Below are 27,416 nucleotides of genomic sequence, written 5' to 3'. Positions count from 1 at the left end.
AAAATTTTGCGTGAAAATTCTTTGTTTGTCAAGGGCTCAAAGTGTCTCTTTGGTGTACAGAAGGTTCCCTTTTTGGGGTTCATTTTTTCCCCTTCTGCTGTGGAGATGGACCCAGTCAAGGTCCGAGCTATTCTTGATTGGACTCAGCCCTCGTCGGTTAAGAGTCTTCAGAAGTTCTTGGGTTTCGCTAACTTCTACCGTCGTTTTATCGCTAATTTTTCTAGCATTGTGAAACCGTTGACGGATATGACCAAGAAGGGCTCCGATGTGGCTAACTGGGCTCCTGCTGCCGTGGAGGCTTTCCAGGAGTTGAAGCGCCGGTTTACTTCGGCGCCTGTTTTGTGCCAGCCCGATGTCTCACTTCCCTTTCAGGTTGAGGTGGATGCTTCAGAGATTGGAGCAGGGGCCGTTTTGTCGCAGAGAGGCCCTGGTTGCTCTGTTATGAAACCTTGTGCCTTTTTCTCCAGGAAGTTTTCGCCTGCCGAGCGAAATTATGATGTGGGCAATCGGGAGTTGTTGGCCATGAAATGGGCATTTGAGGAGTGGCGTCATTGGCTCGAGGGTGCTAAGCATCGTGTGGTGGTCTTGACTGATCACAAAAATCTGATGTATCTCGAGTCTGCTAAACGCCTTAATCCGAGACAGGCCCGCTGGTCATTGTTTTTCTCCCGCTTTGATTTTGTTGTCTCGTATTTACCAGGTTCAAAGAATGTGAAGGCCGATGCTCTTTCTAGGAGCTTTGTGCCTGATGCTCCTGGAGTCGCTGATCCTGTTGGTATTCTTAAAGATGGAGTTATCTTGTCAGCTATTTCTCCGGATCTGCGACGTGTGTTGCAGAGATTTCAGGCTGATAGGCCTGAGTCTTGTCCACCTGACAGACTGTTTGTCCCGGATAAATGGACCAGCAGAGTCATTTCCGAGGTTCATTCCTCGGTGTTGGCAGGTCACCCGGGAATTTTTGGCACCAGAGATCTGGTGGCCAGGTCCTTTTGGTGGCCTTCCTTGTCAAGGGATGTGCGGTCATTTGTGCAGTCCTGTGGGACTTGTGCTCGAGCTAAGCCTTGCTGTTCTCGTGCCAGCGGTTTGCTCTTGCCCTTGCCTGTCCCGAAGAGACCTTGGACACATATCTCCATGGATTTCATTTCTGATCTTCCGCTATCTCAGGGCATGTCCGTTATCTGGGTGATATGTGATCGCTTCTCCAAGATGGTCCATTTGGTTCCTTTGCCTAAGCTGCCTTCCTCTTCCGATCTGGTTCCTGTGTTTTTCCAGAACGTGGTTCGTTTGCACGGCATCCCTGAGAATATTGTGTCAGACAGAGGATCCCAGTTCGTTTCTAGGTTCTGGCGATCCTTTTGTAGTAGGATGGGCATTGATTTGTCGTTTTCGTCTGCTTTCCATCCTCAGACTAATGGACAGACGGAGCGAACCAATCAGACTTTGGAGGCTTATTTGAGGTGTTTTGTCTCTGCTGATCAGGACGATTGGGTGACATTCTTGCCGTTGGCTGAGTTTGCCCTTAATAATCGGGCTAGTTCCGCCACCTTGGTTTCGCCTTTTTTCTGCAACTCTGGTTTCCATCCTCGCTTTTCTTCGGGTCATGTGGAGCCTTCTGACTGTCCTGGGGTGGATTCTGTGGTAGATAGGTTGCAGCGGATCTGGAATCATGTGGTGGACAACTTGAAGTTGTCACAGGAGAGGGCTCAGCGCTTTGCCAACCGCCGCCGCGGTGTGGGTCCCCGACTACGCGTTGGGGATTTGGTATGGCTTTCTTCCCGCTTTGTTCCTATGAAGGTCTCCTCTCCCAAATTTAAACCTCGTTTTATTGGGCCTTACAAGATATTGGAAATCCTTAATCCTGTATCTTTTCGTCTGGATCTTCCTGTGTCGTTTGCTATTCACAATGTATTTCATAGGTCCTTGTTGCGGCGGTACATTGTGCCTGTAGTTCCTTCTGCTGAGCCTCCTGCTCCGGTGTTGGTTGAGGGCGAGTTGGAGTACGTGGTGGAGAAGATCTTGGATTCTCGCCTCTCCAGGCGGAGGCTTCAGTACCTGGTCAAGTGGAAGGGCTATGGTCAGGAGGATAATTCCTGGGTGGTCGCCTCTGATGTTCATGCGGCCGATTTAGTTCGTGCCTTTCATGCCGCTCATCCTGATCGCCCTGGTGGTCGTGGTGAGGGTTCGGTGACCCCTCACTAAGGGGGGGGTACTGTTGTGAATTTGCTTTTTGCTCCCTCTAGTGGTTACTAGTTTTTTGACTCTGGTTTTTCTGTCATTCCTTTTATCCGCACCTGGGTCGTTAGTTAGGGGTGTTGCTATATAAGCTCCCTAGACCTTCAGTTCAATGCCTGGCAACGTAGTTATCAGAGCTAGTCTGCTGTGCTCTTGTCTACTGATCCTGGTTCCAGTTATATCAGCTAAGTCTGCCTTTTTGCTTTTTGCTATTTGTTTTGGTTTTGTATTTTTGTCCAGCTTGTTCCAAATCTATATCCTGACCTTTGCTGGAAGCTCTAGGGGGCTGGTGTTCTCCCCCCGGACCGTTAGACGGTTCGGGGGTTCTTGAATTTCCAGTGTGGATTTTGATAGGGTTTTTGTTGACCATATAAGTTACCTTTCTTTATTCTGCTATCAGTAAGCGGGCCTCTCTGTGCTAAACCTGGTTCATTTCTGTGTTTGTCATTTCCTCTTACCTCACCGTTATTATTTGTGGGGGGCTTCTATCCAGCTTTGGGGTCCCCTTCTCTGGAGGCAAGAAAGGTCTTTGTTTTCCTCTACTAGGGGTAGCTAGATTCTCCGGCTGGAGCGTGTCATCTAGAATCAACGTAGGAATGATCCCCGGCTACTGCTAGTGTTGGCGTTAGGAGTAGATATATGGTCAACCCAGTTACCACTGCCCTATGAGCTGGATTTTTGTATTCTGCAGACTTCCACGTACCTCTGAGACCCTCGCCATTGGGGTCATAACAGTGTAATACCTGGCACTTATGGGGTCACCGTGCTGGGTGCTGCTCCGGGCACTTATATGGGTGTAATACCTGGCACTTATGGGGTCACCGTGGTGGGTGCTGCTCCTGGCACATATATGGGTGTAATACCTGGCACTTATGGGGTCACCGTGGTGGGTGCAGCTCCAGGCACTTATATGGGTGTAATACCTGGCACTTATGGAGTCACCCTGGTGGGTGCTGCTCCGGGCACTTATATGGGTGTAATACCTGGCACTTATGGAGTTACCGTGGTGGGTGCTGCTCTGGGCACTTATATGGGTGTAATACCTGGCACTTATGGGGTCACCGTGCTGGGTGCTGCTCCGGGCACTTATATGGGTGTAATACCTGGCACTTATGGGGTCACCGTGGTGGGTGCTGCTCCGGGCACTTATGTGGGTGTAATACCTGGCACTTATGGGGTCACCGTGGTGGGTGCTGCTCCGGGCACTTATATGTGTGTAATACCTGGCACTTATGGGGTCACCGTGGTGGGTGCTGCTGCGGGCACTTATATGGGTGTAATACCTGGCACTTATGGGGTCACCGTGGTGGGTGCTGCTCCGGGCACTTATGTGGGTGTAATACCTGGCACTTATGGGGTCACCGTGGTGGGTGCTGCTTTGGGCACTTATATGTGTGTAATACCTGGCACTTATGGGGTCACCGTGGTGGGTGCTGCTCCGGGTACTTATGTGGGTGTAATACCTGGCACTTATGGTGAAACGCTTGAACTCTTTTGCAGGTAAATCCATGGCAAGGGCAGGTGACCTCTCTTATGCCTGTTAATATGGGGGTACATGTGTAATATTGAGGTATTTTTCTGGTGGGGGGTAACCTATACCTATTTCTCATTTCTAGAGTTTTGGAGGGTGTGTGCCCCTCTACCAGCCCATGCCTCACCAGCACAACATATACAGATGGGGGAACATTTACTATTAGTAACTCCAAAATAAAGATTGGAAAGAAACAAAGGGAAAGTTCCCCCTCCCCCACTGGCCTGTGACTCCCTGGTGTGTTGTCCTGTGATGTGACCTCCAAGTGTGAAGACACTGTGCAGTACCCGTGTGTGTCCACCAGAGGGCAGCCAGGCTCCTCCCTCACCCTCTCCAAACACTTTGTAACTTCAAGAGAAGTTTGCAAAACTTTCCAGCTCGCTCCTCCCTGCTATATCCGTTCGTGTAGCCCCAGGGCAGAGCTGCAGCTGAGCTGGGACTGCAGGAGGGGAGCTGGCACCATGTGGGCAGTGGAGGGTCAGCTCTTGTGACCACACATCATGGCTGTGAGGAGGGGGCTCCTGGCAGGGCAGAGCCTGGCCCTTCTCCTGCTGCTGGGGGAGGTGTGTGCCTCTGCCAGGTTCTCCTTTCCTCTGAAGATCTCCCCAGCACTGGTCAGCCAGCCCATGCCAGTGTCTCCTGCCACTCCTAAGGACATCGTGGGCCTCTCCCTGGCATCAGACCCCAGCGGCAAAATCAACTTCATGGCCATGGTGGACAATCTGGAGGGGGACTCTGGCAGGGGGTACTACCTGGAGATGATGATAGGAACCCCACCTCAGAAGGTGAGTGCCCACCTAGATGGCTGCCCTGTAATATCAGTGTATGACATTGCTAATGATCAGGTTGTGTGATCCTCCCCTGGGTGAGCCATGCAGGCTGCCATGTGTGAGGGGCTCAGAAAGTGCCTGTCACTGCATGCTGGGAGTTGTAGTTTTACAACTATTAGTAGGTGATCATAGGTCCAATACTATGCTCAATCCAAACCCTTAAATATATATTTTTTACCCCTTAAAACTAGCTGATCACATGGGGTCTATCTATGTATTTGGAGATCTCTCCCCTCCCCCCATGGATACTTTTTGTTTCTCTTCCTATTGTTGTTGTTTCCAATGTGAGATCCATCAGTCCTTTGCTGCCATTTCTGATTTTTAGTGGGGGGATTTATCTGTGGACCCTTTTTCTAGATTGGCTAAACAGGTTATATGGCCGCATTTTAGGGTCTGTGTTGTGGTTCTGGACCCTTAAATGCAGCTACGTTTTACCAGTCCATAAGGCCAGATCACCCCCCATAAAGGGCTGTAAATCTATACTCCATATATACCAGTGTAATACAATGGGATCCTCTGTGTCTGGCCCTTTAAATACCCCCCAGATGTGGTGTTCTCCTTGTGATACATTTTCTGTTTACAGTAACAGTGATGGAAACATTTATCATTGTTACAATGTTTCTTTCTGTCATTATTATGGGTTTATGGGGAATTCTGCTGCTGGGAAGCGGCCACTGGGGCTTATATGGCTGGAACTGGACCAGGGCTGGACAAAACCCAGGAGAAAGGTCCCCAAAGGACTTAAAATAACCCAAAACCTGCCGCCGGCCCATTATTGCTGGGTTTATATATATTACATATAGGACAGTAAAAAGTGCGAGTGCTGCGTACACAATACGGCGAAGCACACGGCTATGACCGGTCTGGCCTGTCAGTCATCTGTTAGTTCCTGGTTGGAAGGAATACCGTAAGGTGCGTGACTGGGTGACACATTTAAAGGGATATTTTCTGTGTTTTTTTGTAATTGTTTTGCAACGTTCTAAAAAAAATAATAAAAAAAAAAAAAATAACAAACTCATTGGAAGAAAGTGAAGGACTGGGAGGAATGTAATGTTGGCAAACTCATCTGTAAGGGCTATTGGACGGGACTGGATGTGAGCGGCTTTTATTAACCGGAGATCTTGAAAATGGTGAAAAATTGAAACTCCAAGTTTGATAACTTTTTGTTTATAGTGCGCTTAATAGGAAAACGTTCTGGTATAATCGGCCGGTCGTTGCCTCTCTGACCACATTCACACAGTCAGTATTTGGCTGCTGTCAGCAACCGATAATCTTCACCGGTTTCTGGTTTCCCGCCACTTAGGTGGCCACACCGAAGATAGAGGTCAGCCATTAGCAATCACACCTGGTTTACCCAATTTAAAAACAAAAAAAGAAAGAAGATTGGGCATGGTAATTCAACATGCCCCATCATTCTGCCCAATGAAAGGCGAGTCAGCAGATCCCTCTGGGGAAAAAAATAAATAAATTGGCGGATTTGGCAAACTAATGTGTATGGAGACATTCTGTAGTTATAAAGGTTGAAAAAAACACTCAGATCCATGGAGTGCCACCTTTTCCCACCAATTGCACATTCTCCATCACTAGATTATTTATAACCCATCGTGCCATTTGTTCTGAGGGAATCATCCAGCCCTTGTATAAAAGCTGTGTCGGCCATTACTGCCTCTTGTGGTCGGCATTCTGCAGCCTGACTGCTCTAACTGTAGAGAACCCTTTCCAGTTTAGCTGCCGGAATCGCCTTTCCTCCACCTATAATGAATACCCCGGGTCCTTTGGCAGGAATAAGCCCTGTGCCCGTTCTTTATATTGACCACACATGTATTTAAACATATAAATGCGATCTCCTCTAGGCTAAACGAGCCCGACTTCTCTCCACAGGAGGGGCCTCCATCCCTTGTAATAATCTGTGGAACCGAAATCTTGGTCCCAAAAAACTGTCAGGTAGTGATTGTAATTTTTATCTTATGTTTTTGGGTGAGTTGACCCTGCGGAGCCCTCTAAGCTCGTGGCCCATTATCGATTGTGTGTAGGATCAGATTTTGGGGGTTAGATTTTGTCCAGTTTTCCCTCCATGTAAGACGCAGGATGGCTGAGCTAAATGACGACTTCATGGAACATCTCCCTATATCTCCGCTTCCTGGTTCCCTGTGAATATTGGGGCAGAATTGGACACACCGTAGGGAATGGTCAGTAATTATTATTTTTTTCATCCGTCAATGTGAAAGACCCCTTAGTGACGAGTGATGTGGTTTTCTTCTGCTTGGCCATATTGGGTCAATGCCAGGGTTCCTCTTCTACTTTGATGGTCTCTCCGAGCTCACATGTATTGGGATCCATATTGGGAGGAGAAGGGTCACATCTGGCATGTTGTGTAATGTCGGGTATCGTAACGCCCAGCAGGTATTGTGCTCCTGTCCTGTGAAGTAAGAGTTGTGTTTCTGAATATAACCCATGAACTCCGCAAAGCCGTCTCTGGGAGCCCAATATTTGGGATTCCTCTCTGCTCACAATTCAGCGGAGGAAATGAGCACCAGCGCTGGTCTTGACGTGTCCTTTTTATGGCAGACAAGGGGAGATATTCAAAATGGCTTTACCACGAAGGAGTCCAGGAAAGATGGGTGACAATTGTTACCCCTGTCGCCCGGCTGACCCACACCCAGATTATAACTAGCAGTATTCCTCTTAAAGAGGAATTTTTCTATTTGTCCTCCTTTTCGCAATTCTAGCGAGTCCCTGACGGACCTTTTAGAACTGATCCTGTTTTTGACAAAACTTGTTCTCTGCCTGGGACTAATTATCTGCGGCAGAAAGGAAGCACAAATATGTCGACTAGCCGGGCCTGAGGTCCTGAGCGACAGGTTCTGCGTGTCACATGAGTGATAGTCATAGGAAAGTCTTCATTTCTTATCCGGCTTGATTTAAAAGGGTTTTCCATATTTATTCTTCAAGGAATGCAGTTTGTAGTGCAGGTGGTCTCCGGGTTCCTCTTCCAACCACAGAAGGCATGGGACGTCCCCGCTGGCCGCAGCGGTGATGGTCTGCACTGGTCACAAGTCTGTAAGACATTCGGGACAGGCAAGGTCTATATGACAGTGTATGGAGACCTTACAGCTGTGTAGTGTGGAGCCACATGGCCACAAGCCCCAGAATTCCCATAGGAGACAATCAATAACACAAGTTTGGACACATCGTGGTTTTCTGTGAAAATACTAGATCTTGGCTACATCTAGTGGTCCTGGTTTTGCTGAAGTTTCTGGCAGCGACTTATTCTCTCCAGTGAAATAAACATGGACTCTTGACTCGGCCGGTTTGTTTATGGGTGAAGACGTTGTCAGCCAATCCTCCTGTAAATGTGGCGCGGACACGGCAGGGAATCGGTATCAAACTCGAGGGACGGATTTCTAAACTTAAGTAAAGGCGACTGCTGCACCCAATAATGGCGGATCATTGTTTTGTGTAAGTGATCCAATGATCGGCCACAGATTGGTTTTATAGCCTTAGCGCGCCGGGGCCCTGCAGATCGGTTTTACATCCTTAGTGCGCAGGGGCCCTGCAGATCGGTTTTACATCCTTAGCACGTGGGGGCCCTGCAGATCGGTTTTACATCCTTAGTGCGCGGGGGCCCTGCAGATCGGTTTTACATCCTTAGCACGTGGGGGGCCCTGCAGATCGGTTTTACATCCTTAGTGCGCGGGGGCCCTGCAGATCGGTTTTATAGCCTTAGTACGCGGGGGCCCTGCAGATCGGTTTTACACCAAACCAACCAAGGAAAAACAGAAGTCCAAATATATATAAATATGTACAGAAAAACTTTATTATTAATAATGACAGATAAAAACATAACAGAAGGAAGCAATCCCCGTGCTACCCATGGCATGCACCTGGGTTTTCTCAAGGGGTATCTTGCCTTGAGAAAGGCAGCAGTTGAAACGCGCGTCGGGGTGGACAGGGGTGAGGTGCCCGTTCGTATTAGGTATACTCCTACATTAACCGGTATGTATTTTGTGCATTGTGTGTGGGCGTTGCTGCTAAATTGTAGACTTCACTGTTCTTTACATGCAGTTACTGTTTACTAGTCCTACACGACTATTGTTTTTTTCTTATGGTTAATGGGTGGACCTGCTTATGCTAGAGGCACCTATCCCCTGCCCTTTTCAGGTGCATGCCATGGGTAGCATGGGGATTGCTTCCTTCTGTTATGTTTTTATCTGTCATTATTAATAATAAAGTTTTTCTGTACATATTTATATATATTTGGACTTCTGACTGTTTTTCCTTGGTTGGTTTGGTGTTTATTGTTAGTCTGTCCATTATGGTCCTATTCTTGGTCCCATTTTATTCTATTATGAGTATACCCCATTTGAGGTGAATAATAATGTTGGTGACCTCTTTGTCTTCCACAATATATTTTTGCTTAGATCGGTTTTACAGCCTTAGCGCACGGGGGCCCTGCCGATCGGTTTTACAGCCTTAGCGCACGGGGGCCCTGCCGATCGGTTTTACAGCCTTAGCGCACGGGGGCCCTGCAGATCGGTTTTACATCCTTAGCGCGCGGGGGCCCTGCCGATCGGTTTTACATCCTTAGCGCACGGGGGCCCTGCAGATCGGTTTTACATCCTTAGCGCACGGGGGCCCTGCAGATCGGTTTTACAGCCTTAGCGCACGGGGGCCCTGCAGATCGGTTTTACAGCCTTAGCGCGCGGGGGCCCTGCCGATCGGTTTTACATCCTTAGCGCGCGGGGGCTCTGCAGATCGGTTTTACAGCCTTAGCGCACGGGGGCCCTGCAGATCGGTTTTACATCCTTAGCGCGCGGGGGCCCTGCCGATCGGTTTTACAGCCTTAGCGCACGGGGGCCCTGCCGATCGGTTTTACAGCCTTAGCGCACGGGGGCCCTGCCGATCGGTTTTACAGCCTTAGCGCACGGGGGCCCTGCAGATCGGTTTTACAGCCTTAGCGCGCGGGGGCCCTGCCGATCGGTTTTACATCCTTAGCGCGCGGGGGCTCTGCAGATCGGTTTTACAGCCTTAGCGCACGGGGGCCCTGCAGATCGGTTTTACATCCTTAGCGCGCGGGGGCCCTGCCGATCGGTTTTACAGCCTTAGCGCACGGGGGCCCTGCCGATCGGTTTTACAGCCTTAGCGCACGGGGGCCCTGCCGACGGGTTTTACAGCCTTAGCGCACGGGGGCCCTGCAGATCGGTTTTACAGCCTTAGCGCACGGGGGCCCTGCCGACGGGTTTTACAGCCTTAGCGCACGGGGGCCCTGCAGATCGGTTTTACAGCCTTAGCGCGCGGGGGCCCTGCAGATCGGTTTTACAGCCTTAGCGCGCGGGGGCCCTGCAGATCGGTTTTACAGCCTTAGCGCGCACGGGCCCTGCAGATCGGTTTTATAGCCTGCGCGGGGGCCCTGCAGATCGGTTTTACAGCCTTAGTGCGCACGGGCCCTGCAGATCGGTTTTATAGCCTGCGCGGGGGCCCTGCCGATCGGTTTTACATCCTTAGTGCGGGGACATTTGGTCTACGCAGGCTGAGCTGCTGAGTTCACTTATTGGCTGCTGACATTTCGTCTGCACCGCAGCCAGTTCCAGACATGGGGAGCAGCAGTGAGTTTTGCCGGGGGATCTGGAGACATGGAGTACGGTGCGGTTTGTATATAACAACTTGCAGCCGTGGATGGAGATTTGATGAAGGGAAACAAGCCCTAAATTCACTCCAGATGGAAATTGGTCACCTGCAGCTGGGACACTGGGTGGAAAAATGTCCCCTTTATTGTACAGATTTGCAGGGGTTCAGGGGAGCGCTCCAATAACAAGTGTCCTCGCTTGAGCTCCAGATTTGGTCGGGTACAATGGATATTGTGTTTTTTCTTACTCGTCAGGCTGTCTGTGTCACATGTGTGGTGTTAGTTGGCAGATTGCTTGTATCCAGTGAGGCGTCATGTGAAGCCATGTGATGGAGCGGAGGAGAAGGCTCGGAATCTCTCAGCTGATGAGGACGATTGGGGGTCTCGGCACTAATCCTATGACACATGCCCGGCAGCCGTCTCTCTGAGGTCCTGTAAATCCCTTATTAATCGATTTCCCCCTCCCCCACTGCCCTAGTGAGGTATCATGTGATATCCCGCGACTAGGATGGCCGTCACGTCATTTCTCTGGAGCATGTAGGGCTGATTTGCTAAGCTACAGACATCAGAAGTTTTGCTTGATTTGTGACTATCGTGTGTTAGACAATTTTTTTTTTTTTCACCCAAGGAGCCTAAATCCGTATCCCATGTCTCCGTCTGCAAAATTTGTTGTCATTTTGTGGACCAACTAACAAATGGATTAAACCCAGACTAGACCTTTTAAAGGCGCGAGAAAAAAATGTAGCACGTTATGATTTATGACCCCTTCTCATCATGTTGGATGCCGTACAGTCAGCAACCGACAGCAGCGACCTAAATGCTGCAGTCAATCACTAAGTGGTGCAATCCGCCTAGAGCGCTGAATTACTGCCCATCGTCCCCTCCTCTGACATCATCATTGGCCTCGTACAGTGTGTGGGGGGGCCTCGTACAGTGTGTGGGGGGGCCTCGTACAGTGTGTGGGGGAGCCTCGTACAGTGTGTGGGGGGGCCTCGTACAGTGTGTGGGGGGGCCTCGTACAGTGTGTGGGGGGGCCTCGTACAGTGTGTGGGGGGGCCTCGTACAGTGTGTGGGGGGGCCTCGTACAGTGTGTGGGGGGGCCTCGTACAGTGTGTGGGGGGGCCTCGTACAGTGTGTGGGGGGGCCTCGTACAGTGTGTGGGGGGGCCTCGTACAGTGTGTGGGGGGGCCTCGTACAGTGTGTGGGGGGGCCTCGTACAGTGTGTGGGGGGGCCTCGTACAGTGTGTGGGGGGGCCTCGTACAGTGTGTGGGGGGGCCTCGTACAGTGTGTGGGGGGGCCTCGTACAGTGTGTGGGGGGGCCTCGTACAGTGTGTGGGGGGGCCTCGTACAGTGTGTGGGGGGGCCTCGTACAGTGTGTGGGGGGGCCTCGTACAGTGTGTGGGGGGGCCTCGTACAGTGTGTGGGGGGGCCTCGTACAGTGTGTGGGGGGGCCTCGTACAGTGGGGCACTGTGGGGGGGCCTCGTACAGTGTGTGGGGGGGCCTCTTACAGTGGGGCACTGTGGGGGGGGCCTCGTACTGTGTGTGGGGCACTGTGGGGGGCCTCGTACTGTGTGTGGGGCACTGTGGGGGGCCTCGTACTGTGTGTGGGGCACTGTGGGGGGCCTCGTACTGTGTGTGGGGCACTGTGGGGGGCCTCGTACTGTGTGTGGGGCACTGTGGGGGGCCTCGTACTGTGTGTGGGGCACTGTGGGGGGCCTCGTACTGTGTGTGGGGCACTGTGGGGGGCCTCGTACTGTGTGTGGGGCACTGTGGGGGGCCTCGTACTGTGTGTGGGGCACTGTGGGGGGCCTCGTACTGTGTGTGGGGCACTGTGGGGGGCCTCGTACTGTGTGTGGGGCACTGTGGGGGCCTCGTACTGTGTGTGGGGCACTGTGGGGGGCCTCGTACTGTGTGTGGGGCACTGTGGGGGGCCTCGCACTGTGTGGAGGGCCTCGCACTGTGTGGAGGGCCTCGCACTGTGTGGAGGGCCTCGCACTGTGTGGAGGGCCTCGCACTGTGTGGAGGGCCTCGCACTGTGGGCAGGGCCTCGCACTGTGGGCAGGGCCTCGCACTGTGGGCAGGGCCTCGCACTGTGGGCAGGGCCTCGCACTGTGGGCAGGGCCTCGCACTGTGGGCAGGGCCTCGCACTGTGGGCAGGGCCTCGCACTGTGGGCAGGGCCTCGCACTGTGGGCAGGGCCTCGCACTGTGGGCAGGGCCTCGCACTGTGGGCAGGGCCTCGCACTGTGGGCAGGGCCTCGCACTGTGGGCAGGGCCTCGCACTGTGGGCAGGGCCTCGCACTGTGGGCAGGGCCTCGCACTGTGGGCAGGGCCTCGCACTGTGGGCAGGGCCTCGCACTGTGGGCAGGGCCTCGCACTGTGGGCAGGGCCTCGCACTGTGCGCGGGGCACTGTGGGGGGCCTCGCACTGTGCGCGGGGCACTGTGGGGGGCCTCGTACTGTGCGCGGGGCACTGTGGGGGGCCTCGTACTGTGCGCGGGGCACTGTGGGGGGCCTCGTACTGTGCGCGGGGCACTGTGGGGGGCCTCGTACTGTGCGCGGGGCACTGTGGGGGGCCTCGTACTGTGCGCGGGGCACTGTGGGGGGCCTCGTACTGTGCGCGGGGCACTGTGGGGGGCCTCGTACTGTGCGCGGGGCACTGTGGGGGGCCTCGTACTGTGCGCGGGGCACTGTGGGGGGCCTCGTACTGTGCGCGGGGCACTGTGGGGGGCCTCGTACTGTGCGCGGGGCACTGTGGGGGGCCTCGTACTGTGCGCGGGGCACTGTGGGGGGCCTCGTACTGTGCGCGGGGCACTGAGAGGGGGCCTCTTACTGTGCGTGGGGCACTGTGGGGGGCCTTGTACAGTGTGCGGGGCCTTGTATTGTGTGGGGCACTGTGGGGGGCCTCGTACTGTGCTGGGCACTGTAGGGGGGCCTCGTACTGTGTGCTGGGCCTCGTACTGTGTGTGTGGGGCACTGTGGGGGGCCTCGTACTGTGTGTGGGGCACTGTGAGGGGTCCTCGTACTGTGTGTGGGGCACTGTGAGGGGGCTTCGTACTGTGTGCGGGGCACTGTGAGGGGGCCTCGCACTGTGAGGGGGCCTCGTATTGTGTGTGGGGCACTGTGAGGGGGCCTCGTACTGTGTGTGGGGTACTGTGGGGGGCCTCGTACTGTGTGTGGGGTACTGTGGGGGGCCTCGTACTGTGTGTGGGGCACTGTGGGGGGCCTCGTACTGTGTGTGTGGGGCACTGTGGGGGGCCTCGTACTGTGTGTGGGGCACTGTGGGGGGCCTCGTACTGTGTGTGGGGTACTGTGTGTGGGGCCTCGTACTGTGTGTGGGGCCTCGTACTGTGTGTGGGGCCTCGCACTGTGTGTGGGGCCTCGCACTGTGTGTGGGGCCTCGCACTGTGTGTGGGGCCTCGCACTGTGTGTGGGGCCTCGCACTGTGTGTGGGGCCTCGCACTGTGCGCGGGGGGCCTCGTAGTGTGTGGGGCGCTGTGGGGGCCTCGTACTGTGTGGGGGGCCTCGTACTGTGTGTGGGGCACTGTGAGGGGGCCTCGTACTGTGTGGGCCAGTGTGAGGGGGCCTCGTACCGTGTGTGTGGGGCACTGTGGGGGGGCCTCGTACCGTGTGTGGGGCACTGTGATGGGCCTCGTACTGTGTGTGTGGGGCGCCTTGTACTGTGTGTGGGGCCTCGTACTGTGGGGCACTGTGGGGGGCCTCGTACTGTGGGGGGCCTCGTACTGTGTGTGGGGCACTGTGGGGGGCCTCGTACTGTGTGTGGGGCACTGTAGGGGGGCCTCGTTCTGTGTGTTGGATAATGAAAAGGGTACCAAGTGTAAACACTAACTGGCTTTGCTAGAAAAATATTTTTATGGGGGTGTATTTAAAAAAAAAAAAAAAACACTGGGAAAGGAAAGTGACGGTAGCTTAAAATAAAAACTGCTGCAGTGAGCCACCGTACGTCCCTCTTTCTGTCTTTCAATGTTGATAATTGTACATGATATAGTAAAGTGAATAGCATTATTCAGAACTGTAGCTCGGAAAGAAAAAATATGAAAACTAAAATAATGTGGTTGCATAAGTGTGAACTCCCTCTTAGAACTGGGGATGTGGCTGTGCTTAGAATCAGTCAATCACATTTATCTTGTTACATAGTAGTCAATACATGGCCGCCATCATCTACCCTGATTCTGATTAGCCCATATAAAGTTTTGCTGTTCTAGGAGGATTTTCCTTTCATTTTTTTTTAGTTGCCTTTTTTCAAAAGTTATGATCCGTAAACAGCTGACAACTCAGCAAAGGAATCTCATTGTTGAATGTTATTAGGAGAAAGTGCAAAAAAAAATCTCAAAAGCATTAAATATACCATGAACACTGTGAAGACGTCATCAAGTAGTGACGAAAATATGGCAGAACAGTGACATTAGAACTGGACGTCTCTCGAATATTGATGAAAAGACAAAAGGCAATTGGTCTGGGAGGCTGCAAGTGGCCTACAGCAACCTTAAAGGAGCTGCAAGAATTTCTGGCAAGTCCTGCATGTGACAAGAATCTCCTGTAGTCTTCATATGTCCAGCCTGTGGGGTAGTGTGGCAAGACTGAAGCCTTTTCTTAGCAAAGAAAAATATCAAATCCTGGTGCCAAAACCTAAATCAAGTCAGTCAAAAGCACCTGGAAAAATGTTCTATGGTCTTGTGAGACCAAGGTGGAAGTTTTTGGCCAGAATTCCAAAAGGTATGTTAGACCCAAATCCAACACTGCACAGCATCAAAAGAACACCATACCCACAGTGAGGCATGGTGGAGGCAGCATTATTCTTTAGAACTGTTTTTTGGCGGATGTAGCTGACACTCAAGGTGGAGGGAATTATGAACATTTCCAACTATCCGTCAATTTTTCAATGAAACCTTCAGGCCTCTGTCTAAAAAACTGTAGATGATGAGGAATTTCACCTTTTTATAGCACAATGACCCTAAGTGACCTACAAATCGCCAAAAGAATGGCTTAACCAGAAGGAGATCAAAGTTTTGGAACACTCAGGACCTAAATCCAATTGAAGATCTGTGAGTGACCTGAAGACGGCGCTGTACACAGGAAATGCCCTCGCGATCTGACAGATATGGCGCCACTTCAAGGAAGAGAGGGCAAAGATTGCCAATTCTAGATCTGCCTGCTGTTAGATTCCTTCCCAAAAAGACTGAATGCTGTTAGATACTCAAAGGGGACTTCAGCAAAGTATTAGTTCTATGGTGTGCAAATTTATGACCGTTTCGGCCTATGTCGTTCTTGAGTGTATGGAGGCCTTAATGCGGTTTCTGTGGTTGTCATGGTGACTAGGCCGCTTCGTCCCTGCTTCCAGTTTGCTTTTCCTCCATACACTATGCTCATGTTGGCAATCTAGTGAATGGAGGCGGCAGGCGGAGGAATGTGCTGCCAGTCACCATTATCTCCCAGTCCGCTCCAGTCTACAGCACTGGGAAGGGGGAGAAGAGAGAGGAACACATGGCTTAGGGCTTTATTAAAGTTCTTTAAGAGCTAGATGAAAAGCCAGTCCACTGGAATTGTGATCCTGTTTAAAGGAGCTATCCTCCACCCTTTCCCAACATTTAAAGGGATTATGTACCGCATGACCACTGGCTTGCAAACCGATCTCGAGAACTGGGCACCGTGGCCACTGTGTCTGATTGTGTACAGAAGCCGATATATACCGATAGGAAAAGAATAACTGTTCATAGGCCCCTTGTCAACTTCTCCTTGATGTACCTTTAATTTGTGTGTGTGTAATTCACGCTGTGAATAGGGGGCTATGTCCGCATACTTTTGCTCAATATTGAGTTATATAAATTATTTGTATTCTAATTAACGTTAAGTTCCGTCCTTTACACCAGTCATGGTCTCCCATATGGCCCCTCTGGAAAATTAACCACCCACCCTTGGCAGTAGTCAATTTGGTCACTGATCCGATGTTTCAATAGTTTTGTTTTGGAGTTTTTGTTTTGCAGTGAGACATAGCGATAAGCTTATTAGAAAACTTGACAACTTCTCCTTTTTTGAGGAGAGAGTATAGATCTAATGCCTCTGTCACTCCAGCTCTATTCCTTGCCCAGCGCTGCCTAGTCCTGCTTGACTTCCATCAAAGGAACTGGCATTAAAGCAGTTGGAGGTGGCGCTGGATGGGGAATAGAGCTGGAGTGACAGAGCATCATTATTTGCATATGAATTATAATGCTTATTTCTCAGTAAAGGATTAAAATATTACTGGACTTGTCTTTGAAAGAGCAACATTCACATATAAATAGTTTGGAGTGTGAAATCATGCTTGCAGATTCCTTTTAAAAAGGTTGTCCAGGACTTCTACCCAGGTGGGGGTGTTGGGTGTCGCCATCAGTCAGCTGTTCCCGGTGGCGGTCGGATATGCTCAGGTGCTGCGCTGCACAGTTTCGTCAATAGTATAGTGACCACTGTCAGATACTACGTATCCATCCGCTATTTAGAATATGGCAGATGTGCTGTACCATTGAGGAAGCTGTGGTGTGCAGCTGGCAACTGAACACATCCAGGAACAACTGATCGGTGGGGTGCCGGGTGTCGCATCCCCCCCCTCCTATCAGATATTGATGGCCTATCCTAAATAAAAGTTCCAAAGAAACACTTTAATTTGTGTGTCTTGGGAGATCTGCCACGTCTTCCTCCTCCATCTCCATATAATTGTCTGCAGCAGGAGCCTCTCCCCTTTGTCCTTTCTAGATGAACCCTTTAGAAAGTCACGGGTTGAAAGAAAATAAATAAATGTAAGTTTCCCTTCTGTAAACTTTCAACCCACAACCTTTTCGCCTCATTCATTCCTAAGTTTAAGGTTTCTATAACCCTTTACCGACCCCTGTATAGTGATTTTAGAGCAGATTCCTACTGACGTGCCGCCGAGAAGATTGATGTGCTGTTAACCACACAGTCGCAGTGCTCAGACTAGTATTGGCTGCCTTGGGCATCCGGGACAGATCGGAAACTAATAAATTAGGTTTTTCATTGTATAACCCCTTGGCTGCAATAGTCAAAAGAAAACCGCAGCATCTAAGGGGTTTAATGGTATTAGGAGGTTACGTGATATATAAAAAAAAATGTTACATTTTTTTTCTTCCACATTTGATATTACCGTAGATAAAATAATAAAAAAAAAAGAATGCACGCGTTTATTAAAATGGAAACCCCCTTTGTGTGGCGGACTCCTCCGGCAGACGGCGGTGTCTTCGGCAGACACATGATGCATGACTCCGCTCCTCGCCAGCTCCTTTTCACGAAACATATGTTTAAACAGATGAGCTGCTTTGTTAGTTATAAAGAGCCAAACGAACATGATTAACAAAATGAGCGCCAATAATAACATGTAATAATCGCATGCAAACCCAGCAGAGCCCGGCCAGGAAGCCATTTACTATGCCGCGCTCGCGAGGCGCTGCAGCAGATGGGCTTGTAATGTAATTAGGAATCTTTGTGGTAAATGAGGCATTATTTAAATTGGCTGCTAATTTTCACATCTATTAACCCGCTGAAGAATCGAAGGAGCCGCAAATTCTAATTTTTAAATGTGTTTTTTTTTTTTTTTCTTCTTTCTGGCTATTGAGCAATAAAGAAATGTTTAATTTTGACGTCCAGCCTGATGGGAACAGGTGCCAGTGACTGCGGCGGTCTCGGCAGTATAGGAGGACACATATTATATACACATTATATATCTGTGGGCTCTACATGGAGTGAAACTACAGCCCTCAATATTCCCTGGAGTGGAGGTGGATCCACATGTAACTAGGGAATGTGTCTTTCTGCACTATGGGACCCATAATGGCAGCAGTATTGGGAATCCCTCTGGTATTCCTGGGCCAGAAATCCCCCCAAAAAGTGTGGGGTTTTTTTGTTTGTTTTTTTTCTCATTTTTATTAAATACATTTTTTTTTTGCAATTTTAATTTTTTCTTTAAATTCTACACCATTCCCTGACTGCAAACAAATATTGAAAATATATTAGAACGTTTAATTATACAATAAAGAAGCTTAGTTAACTTTTATGTACAGTGTAAATATGGTTCGTTCAGGGAAGGCGAGGATCTGCTGCACTGTGTGTCTGACTTGGCCTCATGTTACATAATTCTACTAATTGGAATATTCAGTAAATTGGTATGGAGTGCTACAGCAGGGTACTGCCCGCGCCAACATGGCACAAAGAGCGGACGGGCTCCAGCACAACAATTTGTAATATTATAGACGCACAAGGTGCTTAGTGATTCAGGGTTAACTTCTAGCTAATTGACTCTTGACTTCCTGTGACTATTGTTCTCTATATACAAGACTATAACTACTACAATACTGCCCCCTATGTACAAGAATATAACTACTATAATACTGCCCCTATGTACAAGAATATAACTACTATAATACTGCTCCTATGTACTAGAATATAACTACTATAATACTGATCCCTGAATATAAGTACTATAATACTGCCCCTATGTACAAGAATATAACTACTATAGTACTGCCCCTATGTACAAGAATATAACTACTATAATACTGCCCCTATGTACAAGAATATAACTACTGTAATACTGCTCCTATGTACAAGAATATAACTACTATAATACTGCTCCTATGTACAAGAATATAACTACTATAATACTGCCCCTATGTACAAGAATATAACTACTATAATACTGCTCCTATGTACAAGAATATAACTACTATAATACTGCTCCTATGTACAAGAATATAACTACTATAATACTGCCCCTATGTACAAGAATATAAATACTACTAGATGGTGGCCCTATTCTAACGCATCGGGTATTCTAGAATATGCATGTCCACGTAGTATATTGCCCAGCCACGTATGTCACAGGTTAAAAAATAAACATATACTCACCTCAGTGGCGGACACTGACAGCTTTGGGCCCCTGTGCAAGAAATGTGTCTGGGCCCCCCTTCCTGCCCAGCATCATACCTCCCAACTTTTGAAGATGGGAAAGAGGGACAAAGCTTGCGGCGCGTTGCGCGCCGCGGCAAATTTTAGGCCACGCCTCTGGCCACACCCATTCATAACTAGTCACACCCATATCCACGTCCCAACCACACCCATTTAGCACTGCTGATCACACTTTCATAAAGAATAATTATAAATAAAAAAATATGGCCACACAGTGCTCCATACTGTATAATGGCCACACATGATGGTCAATACTGTATAATGACCGCAGATAATGCTCCATACTGTATAATGACTGCACATGATGCTCCATACTGTATAATGACTGCACATGATGCTCCATACTGTATAATGGCCACACATGATGCTCCATACTGTATAATGGCCACACATGATGCTCCATACTGTATAATGGCCACACATGATGCTCCATACTGTATAATGGCCACACATGATGCTCCATACTGTATAATGACCGCACATGATGCTCCATACTGTATAATGACCGCACATGATGCTCCATACTGTATAATGACCGCACATGAGGCTCCATACTGTATAATGGCCACACATGATGCTCCATACTGTATATACTGTGCACTGTACTATGTGCACATATATAGTGTTATATACACTGAGCACTGACCAGGCTGCAGGAACTCACATTATAATATACTATATTATAATGTGAGTTCCTGCAGCCTGGTCAGTGCTCAGTGCACATAACACTATATATGTGCACATAGTACAAATATATATCTGATATATAATGTGGGATGTCCTGGAGCCGGGCTCAGGGTCACACAGTGCAGGGTGAGGATCACTGTGACTTATTGCTGCAGCTTCAGCTTACATGCAGATCGGGTGACGCTGGAGCCGAGACCTTATCTGTATGTAAACTAAGGGTACCGTCACACATTGAAATTTTCATCGCTGCGACGGGACGATTCGTGACGTCGCAGCGTCGTATAATCATCGCTCCAGCGTCGTAGACTGCGGTCACACGTTGCAATCACGGCGCTGGAGCGATGCCGAAGTCCCCGGGTAACCAGGGTAAACATCGGGTAACTGAGCGCAGGGCCGCGCTTAGTAACCCGATGTTTACCCTGGTTACCAGCGTAAACGTAAAAAAACAAACCGTACATACTCACCCGTCGGTGTCCTTCAGGTCCCTTGCCGTCTGCTTCCTGCTCTGAGTGCAGCCGTACAGTGAGAGCAGAGCGCAGCACCGCTGTGATCTGCTCTCACTTTCCGGCCGGCACTCAGAGCAGGAAGCAGACGGCAAGGGACCTGAAGGACACCGGATTCAAGTTAGTCTGCAGTTAGCTATTAGATATTAGTTAGTTATTCGATTTTCATGTATGGCAGTTAGCTATTAGATATTAGTTAGCTATTCGATTTTCCATGCATGGGGAATTATACATAGAGTGGATATTGTTTGGGTAAAATTTTGATCAGGACTTTGAGATGTTTATTTTGCCTACTTGTGGTCCTGGGTTATTCACATAAATCTCTTTTGTCGCACATAATCAAACGCACTCAATCGTACGTAAGTTCAATTTGAAAAGAGGTACCCTTGACCACTAGCACTCAAAATGAACATATCAATGTCCTGAACAATATTTACCCCAAAAAATACCAAGTCTATGTGTAGTTCAGAAGTTATTCACGTAAATCGCTTATGTCGCGAATAAACAAACGCACTCAATCATACGTAAGTTCAATTTGAAAAGAGGTACCCTGGACCACTAGCACTCAAAATGACCAGCTCAATGTCCTGAACAATATTTGCCCAAAAAAATACCAAGTCTATGTGTAGTTCAGAAGTTATTCACGTAAATCGCTTATGTCGCGAATAAACAAACGCACTCAATCGTCCGTAAGTTCAATTTGAAAATAGGTACCCTTGACCACTAGTACTCAAAATGAACATATCAATGTCCTGAACAATATTTACCAAAAAAAATATCAACTCTATGTGTAGTTCAGAAGTTATTCACGTAAATCGCTTATGTCGCGAATAAACAAACGCACTCAATCGTACGTAAGTTCAATTTGAAAATAGGTACCCTGGACTACTAGCACTCAAAATGACCAGCTCAATGTCCTGAACAATATTTGCCAAAAAAAATATCAAGTCTATGTGTAGTTCAGAAGTTATTCACGTAAATCGCTTATGTCGCGAATAAACAAACGCACTCAAATCGTACGTAAGTTCAATTTGAAAAGAGGTACCCTTGACCACTAGTACTCAAAATGAACATATCAATGTCCTGAACAATATTTACCCAAAAAAATATCAAGTCTATGTGTAGTTCAGAAGTTATTCACGTAAATCGCTTATGTCGCGAATAAACAAACGCACTCAATCGTCCGTAAGTTCAATTTGAAAAGAGGTACCCTTGACCACTAGTACTCAAAATGAACATATCAATGTCCTGAACAATATTTACCAAAAAAAATATCAACTCTATGTGTAGTTCAGAAGTTATTCACGTAAATCGCTTATGTCGCGAATAAACAAACGCACTCAATCGTCCGTAAGTTCAATTTGAAAATAGGTACCCTGGACTACTAGCACTCAAAATGACCAGCTCAATGTCCTGAACAATATTTGCCAAAAAAAATATCAAGTCTATGTGTAGTTCAGAAGTTATTCACGTAAATCGCTTATGTCGCGAATAAACAAACGCACTCAATCGTCCGTAAGTTCAATTTGAAAAGAGGTACCCTGGACCACTAGCACTCAAAATGACCAGCTCAATGTCCTGAACAATATTTGCCAAAAAAAATATCAAGTCTATGTGTAGTTCAGAAGTTATTCACGTAAATCGCTTATGTCTCGAATAAACAAACGCACTCAATCGTACGTAAGTTCAATTTGAAAAGAGGTACCCTTGACCACTAGTACTCAAAATGAACATATCAATGTCCTGAACAATATTTACCCCAAAAAATATCAAGTCTATGTGTAGTTCAGAAGTTATTCACGTAAATCGCTTATGTCGCGAATAAACAAACGCACTCAATCGTACGTAAGTTCAATTTGAAAAGAGGTACCCTGGACCACTAGCATTCAAAATGACCAGCTCAATGTCCTGAACAATATTTGCCAAAAAAATATCAAGTCTATGTGTAGTTCAGAAGTTATTCACGTAAATCGCTTATGTCGCGAATAAACAAACGCACTCAATCGTCCGTAAGTTCAATTTGAAAAGAGGTACCCTGGACCACTAGCACTCAAAATGACCAGCTCAATGTCCTGAACAATATTTGCAAAAAAAATATCAAGTCTATGTGTAGTTCAGAAGTTATTCACGTAAATCGCTTATGTCGCGAATAAACAAACGCACTCAATCGTCCGTAAGTTCAATTTGAAAATAGGTACCCTTGACCACTAGTGCTCAAAATGAACATATCAATGTCCTGAACAATATTTACCCAAAAAAATATCAAGTCTATGTGTAGTTCAGAAGTTATTCACGTAAATAGCTTATGTCGCGAATAAACAAACGCACTCAATCATACGTAAGTTCAATTTGAAAATAGGTACCCTGGACTACTAGCACTCAAAATGACCAGCTCAATGTCCTGAACAATATTTGCCAAAAAAAATACCAAGTCTATGTGTAGTTCAGAAGTTATTCACGTAAATCGCTTATGTCGCGAATAAACAAACGCACTCAATCGTCCGTAAGTTCAATTTGAAAAGAGGTACCCTGGACCACTAGCACTCAAAATGAACATATCAATGTCCTGAACAATATTTACCAAAAAAAATATCAACTCTATGTGTAGTTCAGAAGTTATTCACGTAAATCGCTTATGTCGCGAATAAACAAACGCACTCAATCGTACGTAAGTTCAATTTGAAAATAGGTACCCTGGACTACTAGCACTCAAAATGACCAGCTCAATGTCCTGAACAATATTTGCCAAAAAAAATATCAAGTCTATGTGTAGTTCAGAAGTTATTCACGTAAATCGCTTATGTCGCGAATAAACAAACGCACTCAATCGTCCGTAAGTTCAATTTGAAAAGAGGTACCCTTGACCACTAGTACTCAAAATGAACATATCAATGTCCTGAACAATATTTACCAAAAAAAATATCAACTCTATGTGTAGTTCAGAAGTTATTCACGTAAATCGCTTATGTCGCGAATAAACAAACGCACTCAATCGTACGTAAGTTCAATTTGAAAAGAGGTACCCTTGACCACTAGTACTCAAAATGAACATATCAATGTCCTGAACAATATTTACCCAAAAAAATATCAAGTCTATGTGTAGTTCAGAAGTTATTCACGTAAATCGCTTATGTCGCGAATAAACAAACGCACTCAATCGTCCGTAAGTTCAATTTGAAAAGAGGTACCCTTGACCACTAGTACTCAAAATGAACATATCAATGTCCTGAACAATATTTACCAAAAAAAATATCAACTCTATGTGTAGTTCAGAAGTTATTCACGTAAATCGCTTATGTCGCGAATAAACAAACGCACTCAATCGTCCGTAAGTTCAATTTGAAAATAGGTACCCTGGACTACTAGCACTCAAAATGACCAGCTCAATGTCCTGAACAATATTTGCCAAAAAAAATATCAAGTCTATGTGTAGTTCAGAAGTTATTCACGTAAATCGCTTATGTCGCGAATAAACAAACGCACTCAATCGTCCGTAAGTTCAATTTGAAAAGAGGTACCCTGGACCACTAGCACTCAAAATGACCAGCTCAATGTCCTGAACAATATTTGCCAAAAAAAATATCAAGTCTATGTGTAGTTCAGAAGTTATTCACGTAAATCGCTTATGTCTCGAATAAACAAACGCACTCAATCGTACGTAAGTTCAATTTGAAAAGAGGTACCCTTGACCACTAGTACTCAAAATGAACATATCAATGTCCTGAACAATATTTACCCAAAAAAATATCAAGTCTATGTGTAGTTCAGAAGTTATTCACGTAAATCGCTTATGTCGCGAATAAACAAACGCACTCAATCGTACGTAAGTTCAATTTGAAAATAGGTACCCTGGACTACTAGCACTCAAAATGACCAGCTCAATGTCCTGAACAATATTTGCCCAAAAAAATACCAAGTCTATGTGTAGTTCAGAAGTTATTCACGTAAATCGCTTATGTCGCGAATAAACAAACGCACTCAATCGTCCGTAAGTTCAATTTGAAAATAGGTACCCTTGACCACTAGTACTCAAAATGAACATATCAATGTCCTGAACAATATTTACCAAAAAAAATATCAACTCTATGTGTAGTTCAGAAGTTATTCACGTAAATCGCTTATGTCGCGAATAAACAAACGCACTCAATCGTACGTAAGTTCAATTTGAAAATAGGTACCCTGGACTACTAGCACTCAAAATGACCAGCTCAATGTCCTGAACAATATTTGCCAAAAAAAATATCAAGTCTATGTGTAGTTCAGAAGTTATTCACGTAAATCGCTTATGTCGCGAATAAACAAACGCACTCAATCGTCCGTAAGTTCAATTTGAAAAGAGGTACCCTTGACCACTAGTACTCAAAATGAACATATCAATGTCCTGAACAATATTTACCCAAAAAAATATCAAGTCTATGTGTAGTTCAGAAGTTATTCACGTAAATCGCTTATGTCGCGAATAAACAAACGCACTCAATCGTCCGTAAGTTCAATTTGAAAAGAGGTACCCTTGACCACTAGTACTCAAAATGAACATATCAATGTCCTGAACAATATTTACCAAAAAAAATATCAACTCTATGTGTAGTTCAGAAGTTATTCACGTAAATCGCTTATGTCGCGAATAAACAAACGCACTCAATCGTACGTAAGTTCAATTTGAAAATAGGTACCCTGGACTACTAGCACTCAAAATGACCAGCTCAATGTCCTGAACAATATTTGCCAAAAAAAATATCAAGTCTATGTGTAGTTCAGAAGTTATTCACGTAAATCGCTTATGTCGCGAATAAACAAACGCACTCAAATCGTACGTAAGTTCAATTTGAAAAGAGGTACCCTTGACCACTAGTACTCAAAATGAACATATCAATGTCCTGAACAATATTTACCAAAAAAAATATCAACTCTATGTGTAGTTCAGAAGTTATTCACGTAAATCGCTTATGTCGCGAATAAACAAACGCACTCAATCGTCCGTAAGTTCAATTTGAAAATAGGTACCCTGGACCACTAGCACTCAAAATGACCAGCTCAATGTCCTGAACAATATTTGCCAAAAAAAATATCAAGTCTATGTGTAGTTAAGAAGTTATTCACGTAAATCGCTTATGTCTCGAATAAACAAACGCACTCAATCGTACGTAAGTTCAATTTGAAAAGAGGTACCCTTGACCACTAGTACTCAAAATGAACATATCAATGTCCTGAACAATATTTACCCAAAAAAATATCAAGTCTATGTGTAGTTCAGAAGTTATTCACGTAAATCGCTTATGTCGCGAATAAACAAACGCACTCAATCGTCCGTAAGTTCAATTTGAAAAGAGGTACCCTTGACCACTAGTACTCAAAATGAACATATCAATGTCCTGAACAATATTTACCAAAAAAAATATCAACTCTATGTGTAGTTCAGAAGTTATTCACGTAAATCGCTTATGTCGCGAATAAACAAACGCACTCAATCGTACGTAAGTTCAATTTGAAAATAGGTACCCTGGACTACTAGCACTCAAAATGACCAGCTCAATGTCCTGAACAATATTTGCCAAAAAAAATATCAAGTCTATGTGTAGTTCAGAAGTTATTCACGTAAATCGCTTATGTCGCGAATAAACAAACGCACTCAATCGTACGTAAGTTCAATTTGAAAATAGGTACCCTGGACTACTAGCACTCAAAATGACCAGCTCAATGTCCTGAACAATATTTGCCAAAAAAAATATCAAGTCTATGTGTAGTTCAGAAGTTATTCACGTAAATCGCTTATGTCACGAATAAACAAACGCACTCAATCGTACGTAAGTTCAATTTGAAAAGAGGTACCCTGGACCACTAGTACTCAAAATGAACATATCAATGTCCTGAACAATATTTACCCAAAAAAATATCAAGTCTATGTGTAGTTCAGAAGTTATTCACGTAAATCGCTTATGTCGCGAATAAACAAACGCACTCAATCGTACGTAAGTTCAATTTGAAAAGAGGTACCCTGGACCACTAGCACTCAAAATGAACATATCAATGTCCTGAACAATATTTACCCAAAAAAATATCAAGTCTATGTGTAGTTCAGAAGTTATTCACGTAAATCGCTTATGTCGCGAATAAACAAACGCACTCAATCGTACGTAAGTTCAATTTGAAAATAGGTACCCTGGACTACTAGCACTCAAAATGACCAGCTCAATGTCCTGAACAATATTTGCCAAAAAAAATATCAAGTCTATGTGTAGTTCAGAAGTTATTCACGTAAATCGCTTATGTCGCGAATAAACAAACGCACTCAAATCGTACGTAAGTTCAATTTGAAAAGAGGTACCCTTGACCACTAGTACTCAAAATGAACATATCAATGTCCTGAACAATATTTACCAAAAAAAATATCAACTCTATGTGTAGTTCAGAAGTTATTCACGTAAATCGCTTATGTCGCGAATAAACAAACGCACTCAATCGTCCGTAAGTTCAATTTGAAAAGAGGTACCCTGGACCACTAGCACTCAAAATGACCAGCTCAATGTCCTGAACAATATTTGCCAAAAAAAATATCAAGTCTATGTGTAGTTCAGAAGTTATTCACGTAAATCGCTTATGTCACGAATAAACAAACGCACTCAATCGTCCGTAAGTTCAATTTGAAAAGAGGTACCCTGGACCACTAGCACTCAAAATGACCAGCTCAATGTCCTGAACTATATTTGCCAAAAAAAATATCAAGTCTATGTGTAGTTCAGAAGTTATTCACGTAAATCGCTTATGTCGCGAATAAACAAACGCACTCAATCGTACGTAAGTTCAATTTGAAAAGAGGTACCCTTGACCACTAGTACTCAAAATGAACATATCAATGTCCTGAACAATATTTACCCCAAAAAATATCAAGTCTATGTGTAGTTCAGAAGTTATTCACGTAAATCGCTTATGTCGCGAATAAACAAACGCACTCAATCGTCCGTAAGTTCAATTTGAAAAGAGGTACCCTGGACCACTAGCACTCAAAATGACCAGCTCAATGTCCTGAACAATATT

The 27,416-nt window shown here is 46.5% G+C and overlaps 1 protein-coding gene across 1 annotated transcript in view; it reads left to right on the top strand.

Moving 5' to 3' along the window:
• Positions 1-4,150: 4,150 nt before the first annotated feature.
• The window catches only part of BACE2 (beta-secretase 2), a 65,882-nt gene continuing 42,616 nt past the window's right edge, over positions 4,151-27,416 (top strand). The window contains exon 1 of the mRNA XM_077293858.1: positions 4,151-4,548. Coding sequence (XP_077149973.1) covers positions 4,264-4,548 — 285 coding nt within the window. The 5' untranslated portion in view covers positions 4,151-4,263. The remainder of the gene's footprint in view (positions 4,549-27,416) is intronic.

This window comes from Ranitomeya variabilis, chromosome 3, assembly GCF_051348905.1.
Source record: "Ranitomeya variabilis isolate aRanVar5 chromosome 3, aRanVar5.hap1, whole genome shotgun sequence".
In the NCBI taxonomy this organism is placed as follows: Eukaryota; Metazoa; Chordata; class Amphibia; order Anura; family Dendrobatidae; genus Ranitomeya; species Ranitomeya variabilis.
This window is presented reverse-complemented; position numbering and strand designations above follow the sequence as displayed.